Source organism: Euprymna scolopes, chromosome 33 (assembly GCF_053919585.1).
Source record: "Euprymna scolopes isolate OS-2025 chromosome 33, ASM5391958v1, whole genome shotgun sequence".
Classification (NCBI taxonomy): domain Eukaryota; kingdom Metazoa; phylum Mollusca; class Cephalopoda; order Sepiida; family Sepiolidae; genus Euprymna; species Euprymna scolopes.
The window spans coordinates 90,596,646-90,614,807 of NC_136514.1; the positions used below are offsets into that span (position 1 = coordinate 90,596,646).

General features: G+C 33.1%; 1 protein-coding gene across 3 annotated transcripts in view; it reads right to left on the reverse strand.

Annotated features, from left to right (window-relative positions):
• LOC145258355 (uncharacterized) overlaps positions 1 to 18,162 on the reverse strand; it is a 49,156-nt gene that overhangs the window by 21,812 nt on the left and 9,182 nt on the right. Inside the window, exons 2-5 of one of the 3 annotated variants that reach the window (XM_080116589.1) lie at positions 12,769 to 12,895; positions 9,739 to 9,811; positions 1,758 to 1,953; positions 78 to 149 (exon numbers count right to left, since the gene is read on the reverse strand). In XM_080116589.1, the coding sequence (XP_079972715.1) occupies positions 78 to 149; positions 1,758 to 1,953; positions 9,739 to 9,811; positions 12,769 to 12,895 (468 nt within the window). Of the gene's footprint in view, positions 1 to 77; positions 150 to 1,757; positions 1,954 to 9,738; positions 9,812 to 12,764; positions 12,896 to 18,162 lie in introns of all 3 variants that reach the window. The other 2 variants (XM_080116591.1, XM_080116592.1) reach the window with 2 other exon arrangements.

Sequence of the window (18,162 nt, forward strand, 5' to 3'; positions counted from 1 at the left end):
TACCTGACTAAAAAAGAATGTTACTTACTACCAGGAAATATTAAAAAAAAAAAAAAAAAAAAAAAAAAAATACTTACTTCAGGTGGGAAAGTCCGCAGCTCGTTGCATGCAACATCCAGAATAGTCAAACTGGTACAATCTATTATACTCTGAAAATAGGCAAGGATAAGAATTCCATTATTTCTTTAAAAAAAAAAATATCATTATTGCAGGTCAGTTCTTGAAAACTGGTATTACAGAGGCATTTTTCCAGGGAAGCAAGATTCAGCATGGCATAAGGTATTTCTTTATCTTCCTCCGACAAACCTGACTAGCAAAAAAAATCCTGCCTCTTCCCTGTATGTCTTGTCAAAATAGGTCTTGTTTGAGATGAACCAAAATAAAAAAAAAAATAATCATCATTGGTTTAAAATCCATTTTTACATGTTAGCACACATTAAATTTAAAAAAATGTTCTCAATATTTATTGTTATAATCTAATATATAAAACTCATTGTATCTGTGTGCTTGTTTGTCTGTCTTCATTTTTTCAAACTGCATCTCCTCTTAGATATAAGGTCACAGAGCAGGACAATGCAGACAAATGATTGCATTTTTTTGTGGACCATTTTATATATATAAAAGTGACCTTGTCTGTCTGTGTAACAATATCTACCAAACTATCAATTTTTGGTCTACAGACTTGATATATAGGGGATTTGGACTTGTGGAACAAATTCCAGTTTGATTTTTAGCCAGTAAAATTAACCGCTATGCGCAAATATACAGTCAGTGCATTTTTAACTATTTTTTTATCCGTCTGACAATAGTTCAAATGATTACGACTAAGGCTAGAACGCTAAATGTTTTGGTTTTGATTCTAGCTGATGGCACCCAAGTCATTTTTTTTTTTACTTATTACTACTATATATTGGGTACAATATAATAATCAATAGAAAATTAGTTCTATAACAATAAATAAAAAAACCAAATGAATTAAAATATATGTAAGCATATTTTACGACAGAGCAACGCCAGCTGGTCTACTAGCAAGGAATAAGTTAGAAAATCAAATGCACATAAAAGGATAGCTAAAACTATTAAAAGATCACTCAGTTGGAATATCTGACATCTGATAGGATGCCCCAGCCTCACCTAGAATAAAATGATATTTTTAAAAAAAGTGAACAATCTTATTCTTATGACGTTTGTAATTCAGTATTTATCACTCATTAATCTTGCAACTACACCCAGTGAACCAAGTGCAAAAGAGATACAAACAATTACACTTACATGGTTAGAATTTTAAAAAGGTCTCTCGGTTGGAATGTATGAGATAGTGGATGAATGTCTGACAATCAGTAGGATGCCTCATCCTCAAAACAATATGATAAGAAAATTACGAAAATGCTAAAATATTTTTTTTCAATAAATGAAAACAATTTTATAAATCATATTAGGCCTTTTTTAATCGTAGATATTTTTTGTTTCTGAATTTTTGAGATGAGGATTGGTTATTCGTATTATTTGGATTCTTTAGATTACTGTTCTCATCTTGAGTGTGATTTAAAAGTAAGAAAAATAAATTGAAAAGGAAGAAGATCTTTTCTCTTTCTCCCCCTTTTAGTCGATCTTCTTCCTTTTCAATTTATTTTTCTTACTTTTAGTCGATCCTGTTTCTTTTCACATTATAGTCGATCTTTTTTTTATAAGGGTTAAAAAAAAAAAATGCCCCACTTCGCTTTTAAATATATATATATATAACTGAAAGCACTTACAGCTGGTAATTCTTGAAGGCGATTTTTATGCAGAATGAGATGCTTTAGTCTCCAGAGTTTTCCAAATTCTTCAGGAAGTGAAACCAAACGGTTATATCCCAAATATAATTTCTGCAATTGTTCGATATAACACAACTCAAATGGAAGTTCTTCAAGTTGGTTGTGTTCAACGCTGAGACTTTCAAGATTTTTAAGCCTGTGGAAATAAGCCAAACATTAAAGAAAATATGAGTTAAACATTTTCAAAAGCAACAGCGCTTGGCTTAATCCATAGATGAAAGTGTATGTTTTCTACAGTCTGTCATATCTAGGTGTGATATAACATTTTCCATAGTCTGTCACACTTAAGTAGTTGATTGAAAGTTGTGATTTGATGAACTCATTGTGACAATTACTACCTATATCTTTCACATGCCACTTTTCTTATTTATCAACTCATGTTTTTCCATGTGCCATTTTTACTGTGCCATTTCTTCTCAAGTTATTATTATGATCTATAGATTATTTTAGTCTTCTTGGTAGTTTAAATATAGTAGTGAATGATTATATATATATATATATATATATATATATATATATATATATATATATATATATATATATATATACAGGGTGCCACAAAAAAAAAACGGTGCCCAACTCTAATTAGGCCCCGTTTCTTAGTGTTTTTTCCGAATGAAATGAAACTTTAGTCATAACTAGTTTATTATATTCAAAACATCACATCAAAACACTTGGGTCTTTGGCCTTTTTTCTCCGTTCTACAGCATATGTTCTAGATGGCCTCCATTTAGCTTTTGTTTTTTTTTTGAGTCACCCTGTATATATATATATATATATATATATATATAGAGTAAGTTATAAAAATATATATGGCAATTAGGCTACACAGAATATTCCACGTTTCATTCTCGTGAGAATTTGTCAGGCCTATGCAGGCGAATTCTCACGAGAATAAAACGAGGAATATTCTGTGTAGCTTAATTGCCGTATTTTTATAACTTACTACCTAGCTCTACCTATGTATTGAGCACTGTTGAAAAAAATACTGAAAAATTATGCATATATTTTCATATATCAATTTATGTGATAAAATTAAATAGTCATATATATATATATATATATATATATATATATATATATATATATATATTTCTTGTTGATTTTTTGAACGATAAATACAGTTAAATAGTGTCTTTGCCTCAGAGCTTGTTTTTTTTTTTTTTTTTTACATAGGCATCACCACATTATCAAGGCCAAGAGGCCACTCAAGGATAAGGGTTAAAGAGTGTACAGTAGAAATTGGACAATATAGTAATCATTAGTAATGAAAATTTGGTAAATTTGATAACTTATATGGAACGGCTCATCAAGAACTTATTTACGTTAGGCTTGAACACAACCATATTGTAGTCAGCCGGAAAGCAGGAAAACGGAAGACAATTCCACAGGCGTGCAGTTCTAAGAAAGAAGCTTTGTTCATGGAATCTACGTTTAGGTTTAGGCACAGATAAAGAGTGGGGGGAATTATTGATAGTGTTTACAGCTAGACGAGTGTTTCTTGTGAAAGTTTGGCGTGGGGGGAAGCTCAGTCGAACACTTTCCATGAAAATAACGATACATCAGAGACAAACTTGCAACATCTCTTCTGTGAGGTAGAGGTTGCAAGGAAGAGAAAAGGACATCTCCTACGAGGCTACGAAGTAGGCCAAGTCCTTTCTAGCAGCTCCTGCCCAGATGTGGCAACAGTATTCCATCCTTACTTAGAAAATCACCCATATTTTATTTGGACGTATATAATATTTTCATTCATTTTTTTATTATATTAAAAGCAGTAATCTAAGGACAGCATGTTGCGTGTCCTTTTGGTCAAGATCAAAGTGTAGTATCTGTTCTTCAGATGCTGCACTTCTATTTCTTGTTCTCATTCAGTGGAGGAGAAATCCTTCACGACTGAGACAATTTTTATTTTTGTACCTTTTCTCCACGTTAAAAAACGACCCTGGTGTCTAACTCTGTCCCGTGGGGAGGCATAGTAAATAGGTACATCTCTTCAGCAGAGCTTGACTGTGTCTAGGAATCGAACTCCAGACCATGTGTATCACAGCCCGCCATGCTAACAATTAAGCCATGAACTCCTAGATAATTTTACTGTTTATTTTTATCGTTTATAAACTTCTTGTTTATTTTTTCGTTTATAAACTTCTTTCTTGTTTATTTTTTTAACGATAAATATTGTTAAATAGCGTCTTCCCATCGAAGCTCGTTATACTTGAAAAATCGCCCATATTTTATTTGGGCATATATAATATTTTTGTATTATTTTTAAAACAGTAATCTACATATATGCACATTTCAATGTTTTATATTGTCGTAGCCCTGACGCACGCGCGTCGAATCTACTCCAAAACAAAATAATGGCGCGCTACCTCAACAGTAAAACCCAGGTGCGCGCGCGTGGATGTATAAACATCGTTTCAGCTGTGCGTACATTTTCTTTGCACACCCACGCAAATTCGGTGGTTCTTAAACGAAATTTCAGTTATTCGGGCGGACGAGATTTAAGGACTCTTACGTCATAAGAAAGTTATTCTTTTCATCCAATCGGATTACAAGAAAAACAAATTTAAAAAAATGTTTTTTTCTGAATGCCTCCCTGGAACCGGTTGGACAAGGGCATTTTTTGCCCACATCGGGGTCGACCTTTGAACACCATGGCATAAACATCAACATCGACCCGTTCGCGTTTGGACGTTAAACACGTGTATGCCCCTCAATTAATTCCTCCACGTGGATATGGGCTTGCAACCCTAATGGGCCTTTTTTATTCCCCTTTTCTATCTCCCCTCTAAGTAAGCGGTGGGTTTTTTATAGTTTAATTCTTTGTAAAAAGACTGGTTATTTCTAACCAAGAACTCTTACTTGTCTCCTTCAGAACATTCAATTAATTCAGTTGAAGACTTTCCTGGATTATTTCAATACGTAAAAAAGAACATTCAATTACCTATCACCTATAGATCTTTTTATACCTCAGTTGAGGAACTGTCTTTTTTATTACATGGAAAAACATTGAATTATCTCAGTCACGGAGAGAGACTTTAGACCAAGAAGAAACTTTCGTATCCTCTCTTTTCTTTTACAATCTTTTATAAAAAAATAAATTTTGTAAATAATTTATCCATTCGTTTCAGTCATCTTTGCTTGCTTGTTTCAACCCCATTTTACACGCCCTCATCACTGATTTCATTACCACTTATTTTGAATTTGCGGGATTAACTTCGACACTATCGTTAGTCCCGCAACAATATATATAGATTGTACACTCAAGTTGATTTTGTTTGTTTTTCCTTTGGAAACTGATTCATAATTTACATTTATTAATCTTTTTACTCAATATTAAGATAGCTCTAGGATACCTTTACCTATTGAGCTTATTATATATCTACATGGGCAATTTTCTTTTTAAAGTATTAATACATTTATTAATACATTAAAATAAACTGCTCTTTAGACTCTAGGTCTAATTTCCTCTGTAAAATATATAAGATATATATATATGGCGCGGTGGATACTAGAAAGCTGATTGGTTAACTAGAAATCCTCAACATATATAAAAACAAGAAGCAACCACAGAATTCGCGCATAAGCCTGACGAATCCTATAGTGGATGAAACGCAGAATATTCAGTGTAGCTTAATCGCCATATATCTATTCTATTATATCTATAAAAGTGAACGTGTCTGTCTGTCTGTCTGTGTGTCTGTCTGTCTGTGTACATTTCCCTACGCAATAACTCTGTCAATTTTTAGTCTATAGACTCGAAATTTGAAATACCGGGTACTGAGATTTGGGAAAATCGATGTGACGGGTGTCAGCCAGAAATTTGGCTGTTAAGGGGTCAAATTTCAACGATTTGACCTTTAAGAACTCTACCAAACTCCTCCGACAATTTTGGGTCTAGACACTTGAAATTTTAGATATAAGTTTCTTGAACCTGGATCTAACTTAATAAAGTGATTTGAGCCCGAAACAATAAATTTTAAGGGGTCATAATAGGGGTCAAAGTTTTAAAAAATTAACCATTTTTTTTGTTTTTTTGCTTTTTTTGCACAGCATACACCTCCAAACACCCGAGCAACGCCGGGCACCCCTGCTAGTATTTTATAAATTACTAACTAGCTCTACCTACGTATTGAGCACTTTTGAAGTAAATACTTAAAGTTTACGCATAAATCTATACTTTCGTATATTACGTCTATGTGAATAAATGAAGTAGTTATATATATATATATATATATATATATATATATATATATATATATATATATATATATATATATATATATACCTGGAGTCTAAAGAACAGAATTTATTTTAATATATTAGCAAATGTATTAGTACTATTAAAAGAAAATAGTGCTCATTGTACTGTAGATAAAAGACAAAACTTTTGTCAAATTATTGTCAATATTTATTGTCAATTTAAATACAATGAATATTGTTTTTGAAACGATTGTACAATCTAGTGGATTTTTTTTTGTTTTCCTTTTGATATTGATTTTTAATTCAAAATTATAAATCGTTTCACTCAATATTAAGATATGTGTGTGTGTGTGTGTGTGTGTGTGTGTGTGTGTAGATATAAAAGAGTTATCTCCCTTTTCTCCTAAATAATTATCTCATTTCGTTCAACATGATGACGAATTAACTCCCTTGAATTACCCAACTATAATAGTTTCTTTTGATTGGCTAATTAACCAATGAACAGACTCTTAATTTTGGTATGCTTGATGAAAAAATTCTCCCTTCGTCTTTTGTACACTGTTTGATGGGAAAAGACTTAAAAAATACTGCTGCATCCTTTTGAATGTGATCAACAACTTATGTATACCCAAGGACTTTCACTTTATTTAGATGGGATACATGCAAGAGAGTCATCTATTATCGACATTAAATGGACATATTTCAGAGTTGGTCTTATTTCAAGCCACAAAATATAATTCGTTTTGCCAGACATTTTATGTAAAACCTCATCACATGACCCCCAAAAATTATGTAGTGGGTTCTTGTGATATCTAAGCCTCAAAATGAATGCATTTAAAGTAGAAAAACAATTTTTTTTAGTAAGATGTGATAATATTTAAAAACCTAATAATTTTTTAAATATATCTCTATGTTTATAAAACATGTAATCAAATAAATAAAAATACCGATATTCGATTAATGCAAATTAATTTTTTTTTTTTTTTTTAACATGGGGGTCACCACTTATCAAGGCCCAAAGGCCACTCAGGGATAAGGGTTATTGCGTGTACAGTAATCAATGAGATAGTATTGTAGTAATCATTAGTATTGGGGGTTTTGATAGAGTGTCTTACTTAAGGGGGCGGTTTGTCAGGAGTTTGTTTATGTTGGACTTGAAGACGTCCAAGTTGTAGTCAGGTGGGAAACAGGCAAGCGGCAGAGAGTTCCACTGGCGTGCAGTTCTAAGAAAGAAGCTTTGCTCATGGAATCTACGTTTGGATTTAGGCACAGATAAAGAGTGGGGGAAATTATTGACAGTAGTTTCAGCCAGACGGGTGTTTCTCGTGAAAGATTGGCGTGGGAGGGGACGAGGGATTGGAGCTCAGATGAGCACCTGTCATGGAAATAGCGATAAAACAAAGACAGGCTTGCAACGTCTCTTCTGTGGGAGGGAGGTTGCAGGGAAGAGAAAAGGGCATCCCCCACTAAACCACAAAGTCTATTTTGTACTCTGTCAAGGCAGGATAGGCTGTTTTTAGCAGCTCCTGCCCAGATGTGGCAGCAATACTTCATCCTTGGACGTACTTGGCTTTTATAAAGATAGAGAATTCCATCAGTAGTGAGATATCTTCTGGAGCGGTAGAAGGATCCCACCATTTTCCCAGCGTCCCTGGCAACAGATTTGATGTACGTGTTCCATTTTAGATCAGGAGTAAAGGTCAAACCCAGAAGCTTGTCAAAACATGGAGCTTCTCCAAGACGAGAGCCATCCATTTCAACTGATCCCAGATGGGGATCAGATGTTTGTAGATCGAAATTGAATTATAAAAAGCTGGTGCTGACATAAAAATTTGGGAATACTATTGAAATACCAGAAGTTGAAAAACAAAGCAAGGAGATTTTTTTTTTTTTTTTTTTTTTTTTTTTTTACACAGTGATCACCACTTATCAAGGCCCGGAAGCCACTCAGGGATAAGGGTTATTGCAAGTACATCACGTTGGTGAGGAGATTTTATGAAGTGTTTAATTAGGGGGGCGGTTCATTAGGAATTTGTTAACATTAGACTTGAAGACATCCAAGTTGTAGTTCGGAGGGAAGCAGGCAGACGGAACAGAGTTCCACAGGCGTGCAGTTCTAAGAAAGAAGCTTTGCTCATGAAATCAGCAAAGAAAAATAATAAGGCAAAAAAGCGATGTAAAGAAGGCAGGAATATATTATGAAATCTATTTTATATTTTGACAATGTATGCTTGACACATTACATGCATTTTAGGGGGGAAAAAACTGAATACCACAATGTTAATTAAGAGACACCTGTTCATAGGCTGTTGTAACTCCAGAAAAATGTTTTTTCTATGCGCAGAGGAGCTTTTCACTTGGCATTATTATACTTAATGGATTATTATATTCCTGTATGCTAACATCAGGGCAAAACAAAAGTACGCAATTTGTTTCCAATGAAACCTAACATTTTGAATGAACACCAATATGAGCGTCCCTTCCTTGTAGAGCAGTGTTTATAAGACATATTCATAGCTCTTGTGTAAAACACTATTGAGCTATCTAAAGAGAACATCGTTTATTTGTTTATGGGTAAATACTATCCCATGTAGCAAAATGATATATATATATATATATATATATATATATATATATATATATATATATATATATATATATATATATAACTTGTTTTGCAATTTTATAAGTTCCAAATCACAGCAACTATTGATTATAATTTAACAAATAAAGGCTCGTTGGAAAGGTAATGACCTGAATTATGTAGTAGATTATGTGACATTAGCTCTTAAGGTTGCACATTACGGGGATCATCCATCATTCCAAGCCTATTTTTGGCACTTTTTTACAGCCATAAAATGTTCCAATCATAGTCATTTGTTTTCCTACTTTTGTATATGAATTACAAAATATCTGACATTTCCCCAAAACCTATCAAATAATTCTTATATACTGTGAAATTTACTTCATGCATGAAAACCCAAGAGGGGAGATATAACATATGACAAATATTTGGAATCAAGTCTCCCCTTTCTGTTATTTCAGATCATTTGAAATCATAGCAAGTTTTAGTCTCTGCCTCTATCAAGGCCAGAAGTTTGGGGAAATATCAGATATTTTGTAATTCATATGCAAAACTAGGAAAACAAAAGACTATGATTTAAAATTACGACTATTATAGGTTTTGGAGGATGCTGAAAATGAAAACAACAGGTAAATTCCCAGGAAACCAGTATTTTCAATACTATGAATAAATTATAATTTTAAAAGTGGGGGATCACTTTCATATATTAATTTAACGTAAAATGAACACACAATTTATAGCCAAGGTGGCCATAAAGTAGGTACTCACTTTACATTAAATTAATATAGAAAAGTGATCCCCCACTTGTTTCCACAATAATGTGTGACCTTAAGGGCAAATGTTACATAGCCCACTACACAATTCAGATCATTAGCTTTCCAACAAACCTTAATTTTCTAAATTCTGATCAACAGTCGCCGAGATTTCAAACTTATAAAATAGCACAAAAAAAGTGATTTTTATGTATATATATATATATATATAAAGCTGAACGTCTCTGTGTGTGTCTGGTCACGAATAGGCTCCTACACACACACACACGCACACACACACACACACAGCTTTATATTATAGATATATATGTCCTCATGTAAACAATTCCAAAACATAAATAAAAATTACAATTTCATTTACCGTCCAATTTCAGCTGGAATGCATTTCAGTCTGTTATGGTTGAGATTAAGAGTTCTTATATTTGTCAAGCTATCTGCAAAACAATTTTTGAATAAAAAAATTATTTAAAAAAAACATTAGTAGGTTATTTTGCAAATTATGCAGCCATCTTTTTGTGACATAATCACTTCGACCAATGGTTCCCAACCTATTTTACATGGTGACACAATACTGAGTTTTTTCTTTTTAACTTTTTGGCGGCACACCTTTCACCAAAAAATAAATATTTTCTAATTATAAAGCCTTTTTGCAATAACATAATAAAAATTAAAGAAAAAAATAAATATAAAACAAATATTTTCTATTCATAAAGCCTTTCTGCAATAAAATATAAAAATATAATAAATGCTAAAAATTAAAGAAGATTGGAGCTCAGGTGAGCATTTACCATAAAAATAATGATAAAGCAGACACAGGCTCACAACGTCTCTTCTGTGGAAATGAGGTTGCAGGGAAAAGAAAAGGGCATCCGCTACTAGGCTACAAAATCTATTTTGAACTCTGTCAAGGCAGGATATGTTCTTCTAGAAGTTCCTACCCAGGTGTGGCAACAGTACTCCATCCTTGGACGTACTTGGCTCTTATACAGGTAGAGAATTGCATCAGCAGTGAGATATTTACTGGAGCGATAAAATGTTCCTATCATTTTTCCAGCACCCTTGCCAACGGATTTGATGTACATGTTCCATTCCAGATCAGGAGTGAAGATAAGACCAAGAAGCTTGTCAAAACATGGAGCCTCCTCAAGATGAGAGCTATTCATTTCAATTGATGCCAGATTGGAGGGGGGGGGACAAAGCGTCGATGATGGAAAGGTAGAAGCTTGGTTTTAAATGCATTATAATTAGTCAGTCCTTCGCTATTGCAGCATGTGCTCAAGATTCTTAATTCTTCATGGCACACCAGTAATCATTCTGAGGCAGACTAATGTGCCATGGCACAGTGGATAGGACCCACTGATTTTGACATTAGCAATATTATACTAACATGCTATATTATACTAATGAGTAATATTATACTAACATGCTATATTATACTAACGAGTAATATTATACTAACGAGTAATATTATACTAACATGCTATATTATACTAATGAATAATATTATACTAATGAGTAATATCATACTAACACACTATATTATGCTAATGAGTAATATTATACTAACGAGTAATATTATACTAACAAGTAATATTATACTAACATGCTATATTATACTAATGAATAATATTATACTAACGAGTAATATCATACTAACACACTATATTATACTAACGAGTAATATTATACTAACCTACTATATTATACTAACAAGTAATATTATACTAACACGCTATATTATACTAATGAGTAATATTATACTAACATGCTATATTATACTAATGAGTAATATTATACTAACGAGTAATATCATACTAACGAGTAATATTATACTAACATGCTACATTATACTAATGAGTAATATTATACTAATGAGTAATATCATACTAACGAGTAATATTATACTAACACGCTATATTATACTAATGAGTAATATTATACTAAGGAGTAATATTATACTAACGAGTAATATTATACTAATACGCTATATTATACTAATGAGTAATATTATACTAATATGCTATATTATACTAATGAATAATATTATACTAACGAGTAATATTATACTAATGAATAATATTACACTAATGATGTACTGTTATATTAGATTATGAAGAAAGTTCTTGTGGAATTTTTAATTTATTTATTTCAAATGATGTATTTTTAAATAATTTTTCATCATAAAACCTTTACTTTATATATCATTTTAAAGAACGTTTTAGGCTCTATCTAATCGTTTAAATTACAATGTTTTTAAAACAATTATGTCTGCTTTTCAGAATGTTGAATACAAGATGCAAAAATAAGCAAATTCGCAGAATTTTCTTATTTCAATTCAAGCTAGCACGAAAAGCTGTCGAAACAGTTTGCGATATCAACAAAGCATTTGACCCAGGAACCACTACTGAACACATAACACAATGGTGGTTTTAGAAATTTTGTGGCTGCGACAAAAGTCTTGAAGATAATGAGCGTAGTGGCCAGCTATCGGATGTTGACAACGATCAACTAAAAACTGTAGTCGCAGCCAATCCACGCATGAAAGTGTATTGATTCTGATAGTGCTTATTTCAATTAATAAATTTTTGTTTGAACCAAGATATGTTCATTTGAATTTAAAAGTTCAAAATCGCAAGAACTTTCTTGTCAACCTCATACTAACGATTAAGATTTCTTATGTTTGTCAAGCTACCTGCAAAACAAATCTTGAATAAAAAAATTATCATTAGTAGGTCATTTTTCAAATAATACGGCCATTTTTTTGTGATATAATCACTTCGATATTAGCAATATTATACTAACGAACAAAAAATATATGTCTGGAAGTCAGATATTTTTGCTAGTATATCAATATTCTATCCCCAATAAAAATTAACTCATCCCTGGGAGGATAATATCATAACCACTGAAGTCATACTACACTACACTGTTAAAAACTAAATGTTGGTGTTGTTAATATAAGCTTTGTTACAGTATAAAAAAAAAAAGAAAAAAAGTCGCCGCTGCATCGAGCGTCCTAAATTATGAGATGAAAGAAATGAACGGATCTCTTAGTAAAAGAGAGTTGTCTCCCACGGGACAGAGTTAGACACCAGGGTCGTTTTTTAACATGCAGAAAAAGTACAAAAATAAAAAATTGTCTCAGTCGTGAAGGACTGCTCCTCCACCGAAAGAGAACAAGAAATAGAAGTGCAGCATCTAAAGAACAGATACTACACTTTGATCTTGGCCAAAAGGCTAAGTAACTGCGCTTAAAAAGCAAAAGGAAATGCATGCAAGGGAGATAACTTGGATACAAAACTAAGGGAGATAATTGCATAAAAGCAAGGATGATCGGAGATGATACAAAGCTAAGGGAGATAACTTGGATAAAACTAAAATCGCAACTTACTAAGCAGAATGGGAGACAGAATTTCAATTTTGTTCTTGTAAGCAATTAACGACTTGAGATTGACAAGATTATGAAGAATGTCTGGCAGGTTGGAGAACTTATTGGCTGAAATATTCAAGACTGCCAACTGAAAAACAGAAACAAAAAAAATGGTGATATTTCTGGAACAATGATTTGGTTCTCTTTCAGGTTATTTAATGCTGAATTCAGTAAATATGAAAAAAAAAAAAAAATAAAGTTTTTATGCTTGAAGTGCTTTATATTTTGAAATATTTATTTATATGTTTGATTTAGTTGTTTTGTTTCATAGTTAAATCCAACAATTCAGTAGCAAGTGGACTTGCGGTTTAGCTAAAATATGAAACAGGATGGAAATCACTAAACATGAAATGAAATGCGAAACCATATGGAAATAATTTATTTCAAAAAATTATTTTAGTTTTAACATTTCTTGTGCTATTATTGCAGCCTCACCGTCACCCTAGCAAACAACAGTGTGGGCTACTCAATTAAAAACAATTACGACACGCAACAGATACCTACTTGCCAACCGGATGTCGACATCTGTACTCCCCTAGACAAAATGCTCAAAATTCGGTTCTCACACATGCGCTTTTATGCACCCTTCCGGCCAATGTATAAAAAACGAAAATATTTTGTCAGCCACTGACTCCCCGACCCAACCAAACCCATTCTTCGGTGGACATAGGTAAAGACAACCCACGTAACAGAGGCTATTGACTTTCCAGCCAATCAAAATGTGCAAAAAAACATATTTTCTGAGTTGAATCTGGAGCTGATTTCCAGGTCAAAATCGCTATAAAAGAGTGATGATTTCTCCATCTCGTGAGTGGACATCTTGGAATCAGCAGGTACAGCAGCTCCTTGCTTGCTCGTACGACCGGTTAAACAGACGACTCTACAGGCAGTAGTCAACCTAACAGCAACGATACATGCACTGATATTCTCAGCGTATTTACTATGCCGGTTACTCGTCGTCCGCACCAACAATAATACAACTGTCCATTTAAAGACACTGTACATCAACTGCCGATTTTCAGGACAACTCAGTCCTTAGACAGTCTCACACATGCAAGCCACAGCCTTTCTAAAGGAAAACTTCCCGGATTCCGACTGACTCTAAGCCAGTACCTCAATTACCGACCAGCCAGATGTACCTTGCTTGCGAACTCTGGGCCTACGAAGACCTACCGCTACTACCCTGCTGAAATACCCGATTTCAATGGACATGCCTCGTTTCTGTAGAAGACAATTTTTCTATTTATTTTCTATTTTGAGAAAATAAATTCTATATGAATTTAATATCCGCCTTGGTCATCTTTGGTTTGGTTGTGTTTAACTAATTTTTTATTTTTCTTCTGTTTGCGGGGTTAATGTAGTTATTAGCTCCACAACAGTATCATGAAACAATAAAAAAAAATAATAAACTTCGATTTCAGTTTCATAATTCAATTAAAAGTAGCTACCTTGTTTTATAATACATTATTTATGACAAAAACTATTTGTCTGTGCCAAATTTAAATACGATATTCGTTTTCAGCATACTCGAAAACCTAGAAAAGTCATCATTTTAAAGGTGAATGTTGAGGTGGAAAGAAAGTAAAAAAAAAAAAAAAAGACCGTTTATTAAATTGATAGGTGAAAGTACACATTGGTTACAAAACTCCCTGCCCATGTTAAGAGTGGGTTTCTAAATGTTATTTTATTTCTGTCGTTATTATTTTAGCATGGTTTGTATTCTGCATAAGTACCAGCTAAGTCCAAATGTTCAGTACACAAAATTAAGACGTTGAAAGTGGACTCTGTTTAGCTAAAATATGAAACGGAAGTCACTAAATATGAAACGAAATATTAAACCATATGAAAATAATTTATTTAAAAAATTATTTTAGTTTTAACATTTCGGTACTCATGCAGAGAGTGATCTGTGCTGAAATAATAACGTTATTATTTAAAAAGCCATTCTTAACATGGGGAGAGTGTTTTGTACCTATTCTGTACTTTAACCTTACAATTGAATAAAAAAACATATCATAAAACTTTAATTAAACGTGGAAATACAATTTAAAAAATAGCGCGGATCACTCTCTGCATTAGCACCGATATTTCTTGTGCTATCCTGAAACAAAAAATAAACTTTGGTTTTGTAATTCAATTGAAAGTAGCAACCTTATTTTATGAAACATTATTCATGAAAAAATTATGTGATAAAATTTGTGAGGGACATTCTATCTAAGAATTAAAAAAATATATATTAAAATTTATTTACAGAAATGTAAAAAAATATTTTTTAAAAATCATTTAAAAAAAATTATTTTAGTTGTAACACTTCTTGCTATAATGAAACAAAAAACAAACTTCAGTTTCATAATTTAATTAAAGGTAGTTCCTTAGTTTTATGATACACTAGCGGGAGTACCCAGCGTTACCCAGGTGTGACGAGTAAGGAAGCCCCCCCCCCAAAAAAAAAGAAGTAGGCAGATTGGGTGGAAAGAGGAGTTTAAAAAAAAAGTGGTAGTAGGCAGACAGGCTTGAACCCGTAACGCAAAAGAGGAAAAAAAAAACTAAACGTCTTAGCAGATGTCTCCATCGTGCAACCAGAGGTCGAGAGCATTGAAATTAAGTATAGTCAATCAAACAGTGGCGATGACTTGTTAAAATGTCGGCAAAAAAAGCGATATCTCCTCGTACAAAACTGCCCAGAATGAATGTTTTGGGCCAATTTTTCGATATTTATCTTCCGAAGGATTGAGCTTGAAAATGATACCAATCTTGCGAGGATCTGTTGCATGTGTCAAAAGATTTTGTGAGGCACACACACACACATTTTGTTTTTTATATATTAGACTAGCGGAGGTACCCGGCATTGCCCGGGTGTTTGTAGGTGAGTGTGTTGGGGGAGGGGGGGTAGCAAAAAAAAAAGTTTTGGTAGGTAGGTAGGTAGGATCGAAAAAGGAGCCTTGAGGTAAAGGTGGAAAATAAAGTGTGAAAAAAAACCGGACATTTTACCGCTACGTCAGCAAGGGAGAGTAACAGAAAAACGTTTGAATTTATTTAAGGATTAAAAAATGAGATCAAATATCACGCCATAGAAATCGCACAGTTAAGTTTTACTGCGAGGCAGTTTTTTTTGGGTTTGTTTACCCAAGATGTTCAGGGCGGGGGGGGGGGGAACCAGCTCCCTATAAAAAGGGGATTGTCCAAATTGAATAACAATTGTCTGATATAAGGTGTTATCTTGCATTGGTCAAAAGCTGATTGCTTTCTGGACGTTCCTAGCACGAGGTCAAGGACTACGCCTTCGCTTCAGATTAGTTTTGCTTTTATATGAAAAAGCCGAACATGCACAAGGCCAGCCGAAATAGCAAGAATTTTGTAAAGGTCAGTGTAAATAAATCTAGACGATGTAAATAAATCTTTGCCGGACATACATGAAATGTGCACACACATTTTGCCTTTTATATATTAGACTACCGGAGGTACCCGGCATTGCCCGGGTGTTTGGAGGTGTGGGGGTCGTCAGGCCTTTTCAGGAACTAACTTCCTCCACAAATAAATAAAAATAAAAAGAAGAAGACTTACATGCAAAACAAACGGAGCTTTATTCACAGAAACCAACCATTAACAAATAAAATATAATTCTCTTTATAATGAGTTCAGAAGTCCTTTTTAAGTGTTTGTATTAAAAAAAAGGAGAATGTCTTTTTTTGTTAAACTGTTCATATGTTAAAACATGTTAAGAGAGGCAATAGGTAATGTGTGCCTGTGAAATTGTATGAAGCGCGCGGAGCAGTAAAAATGGAAGAGTGATAGTAACACGCGTGGAACGTCCGAATAAAAATGCAGTTGAGAGAAAGATTTGATGTTTGTGTGTGCTTAAATACTATTTGGACTGGCTCCCAGCGAACTTAAGAAGAAAAGTTTATAAAAATGTCCTTGGAGAAATCCCATTAGATGGAAACATCATGTGGGGTGCTCTGTACTACGTCCGCTTGTTTTGAGTCGATTTAATATATAAGGCCACGCCGGAATTTGCGTGGGAGTTATTTTTTATTTTTCACAAGCCAACATAATCATAATCATACTGCGCGCCTAAATTGTATTTATTTTTATAACAATTTTTAATCCGAATCTTAACCGTGTCAACTGGCACAGAGGTGTGTGTTGGGGTGAGGTAGATCAAAAAAGAAAAAAAAAGTTTTGGTAGGAAGTTAGGCTTGAAAACAAATATAAAAAAAAACAAGAAAAACAAAGCAAAAAAAACACAGCGAAAAAAGTTTTGGGAGGGAGGTAGGTTGGAACCTGATGGTGGGGTGGGAGTACCCGGCGTTGCCCGGGTATTTGGAGGTGTAAAAGAAAAAAAAAGTTTTGGTAGGTAGGTAGGCTCAAACACAAACCCTTGAGGCTAATAGACTGATGACTTACCCGCTACGCTACGATGGCAGAGAAGAGAGAAAGCGTGAAATAGAATCATTAAAAACGTGTTATAACAGATGCGTATTTAACAAGGTCAAACATCATGCCACAGGGAATGAAACGCACGCGGCGAATTTAATATCTATGCACTTAATTAATAATAAAAAAAATGTTTTGGTAGGTGAGTATGAGAATCGAACCCGTACCCTTGAGTTGGAAATTAATGTGTGAAAAAAAAAAAAGTGCTACGTTAACCATTGAGCCACGGCAACAGACAACGTTAAACAGGTTTGAAATTATTTATTTAACTATAAAAACAGGCGTGCGCAATAAAAGTTAACTCTGCTGCTTCCATTTGAACTAATTAAGAAGGTCAAATAGAGTCATGCTGGACGTTTTTCCTGGCACAATGCCGAGAACGTCTGTTTGAGTTTAGTTTCAGTTTATTTATACTAAAAACCCCAATCAACACGCGAGAAGCCAAAATAACAATAATTTTGTAAAAGTCGACGTAAATAAATCTATAAGCTACATGCATTCCCAAATCCTACATATTATTATCTAGAACCTATATACACAGTTTTAAGCGATAGTAACGACCCCGGGAGCGTGTGCGAGAAAAGCCTTTTGAAGACATACACGAAATGGTCACACACATTTTGCCTTTTATATATATAGATTATTTATAACAAAATGATGTGATAAAATTTGTGGAGACATTCTATCTAAGAATTAAAAACAATATATTAAAGAAAACTTTATTTACAGAAAAGTAAAAAAATATTAAAAAAAAAATTATTTCTGTATAAATCTATTTTAAATATAAAAGAAATATTTATAAAAATGTAAACTATGAAAGTTTAAATTACTTTTTTTGAAATAAAATATTTGCATATGAATATATTTTAAATATATGTTTGTTTTTTTTTATAAAAATGTAAAAAATAACAGTTTATT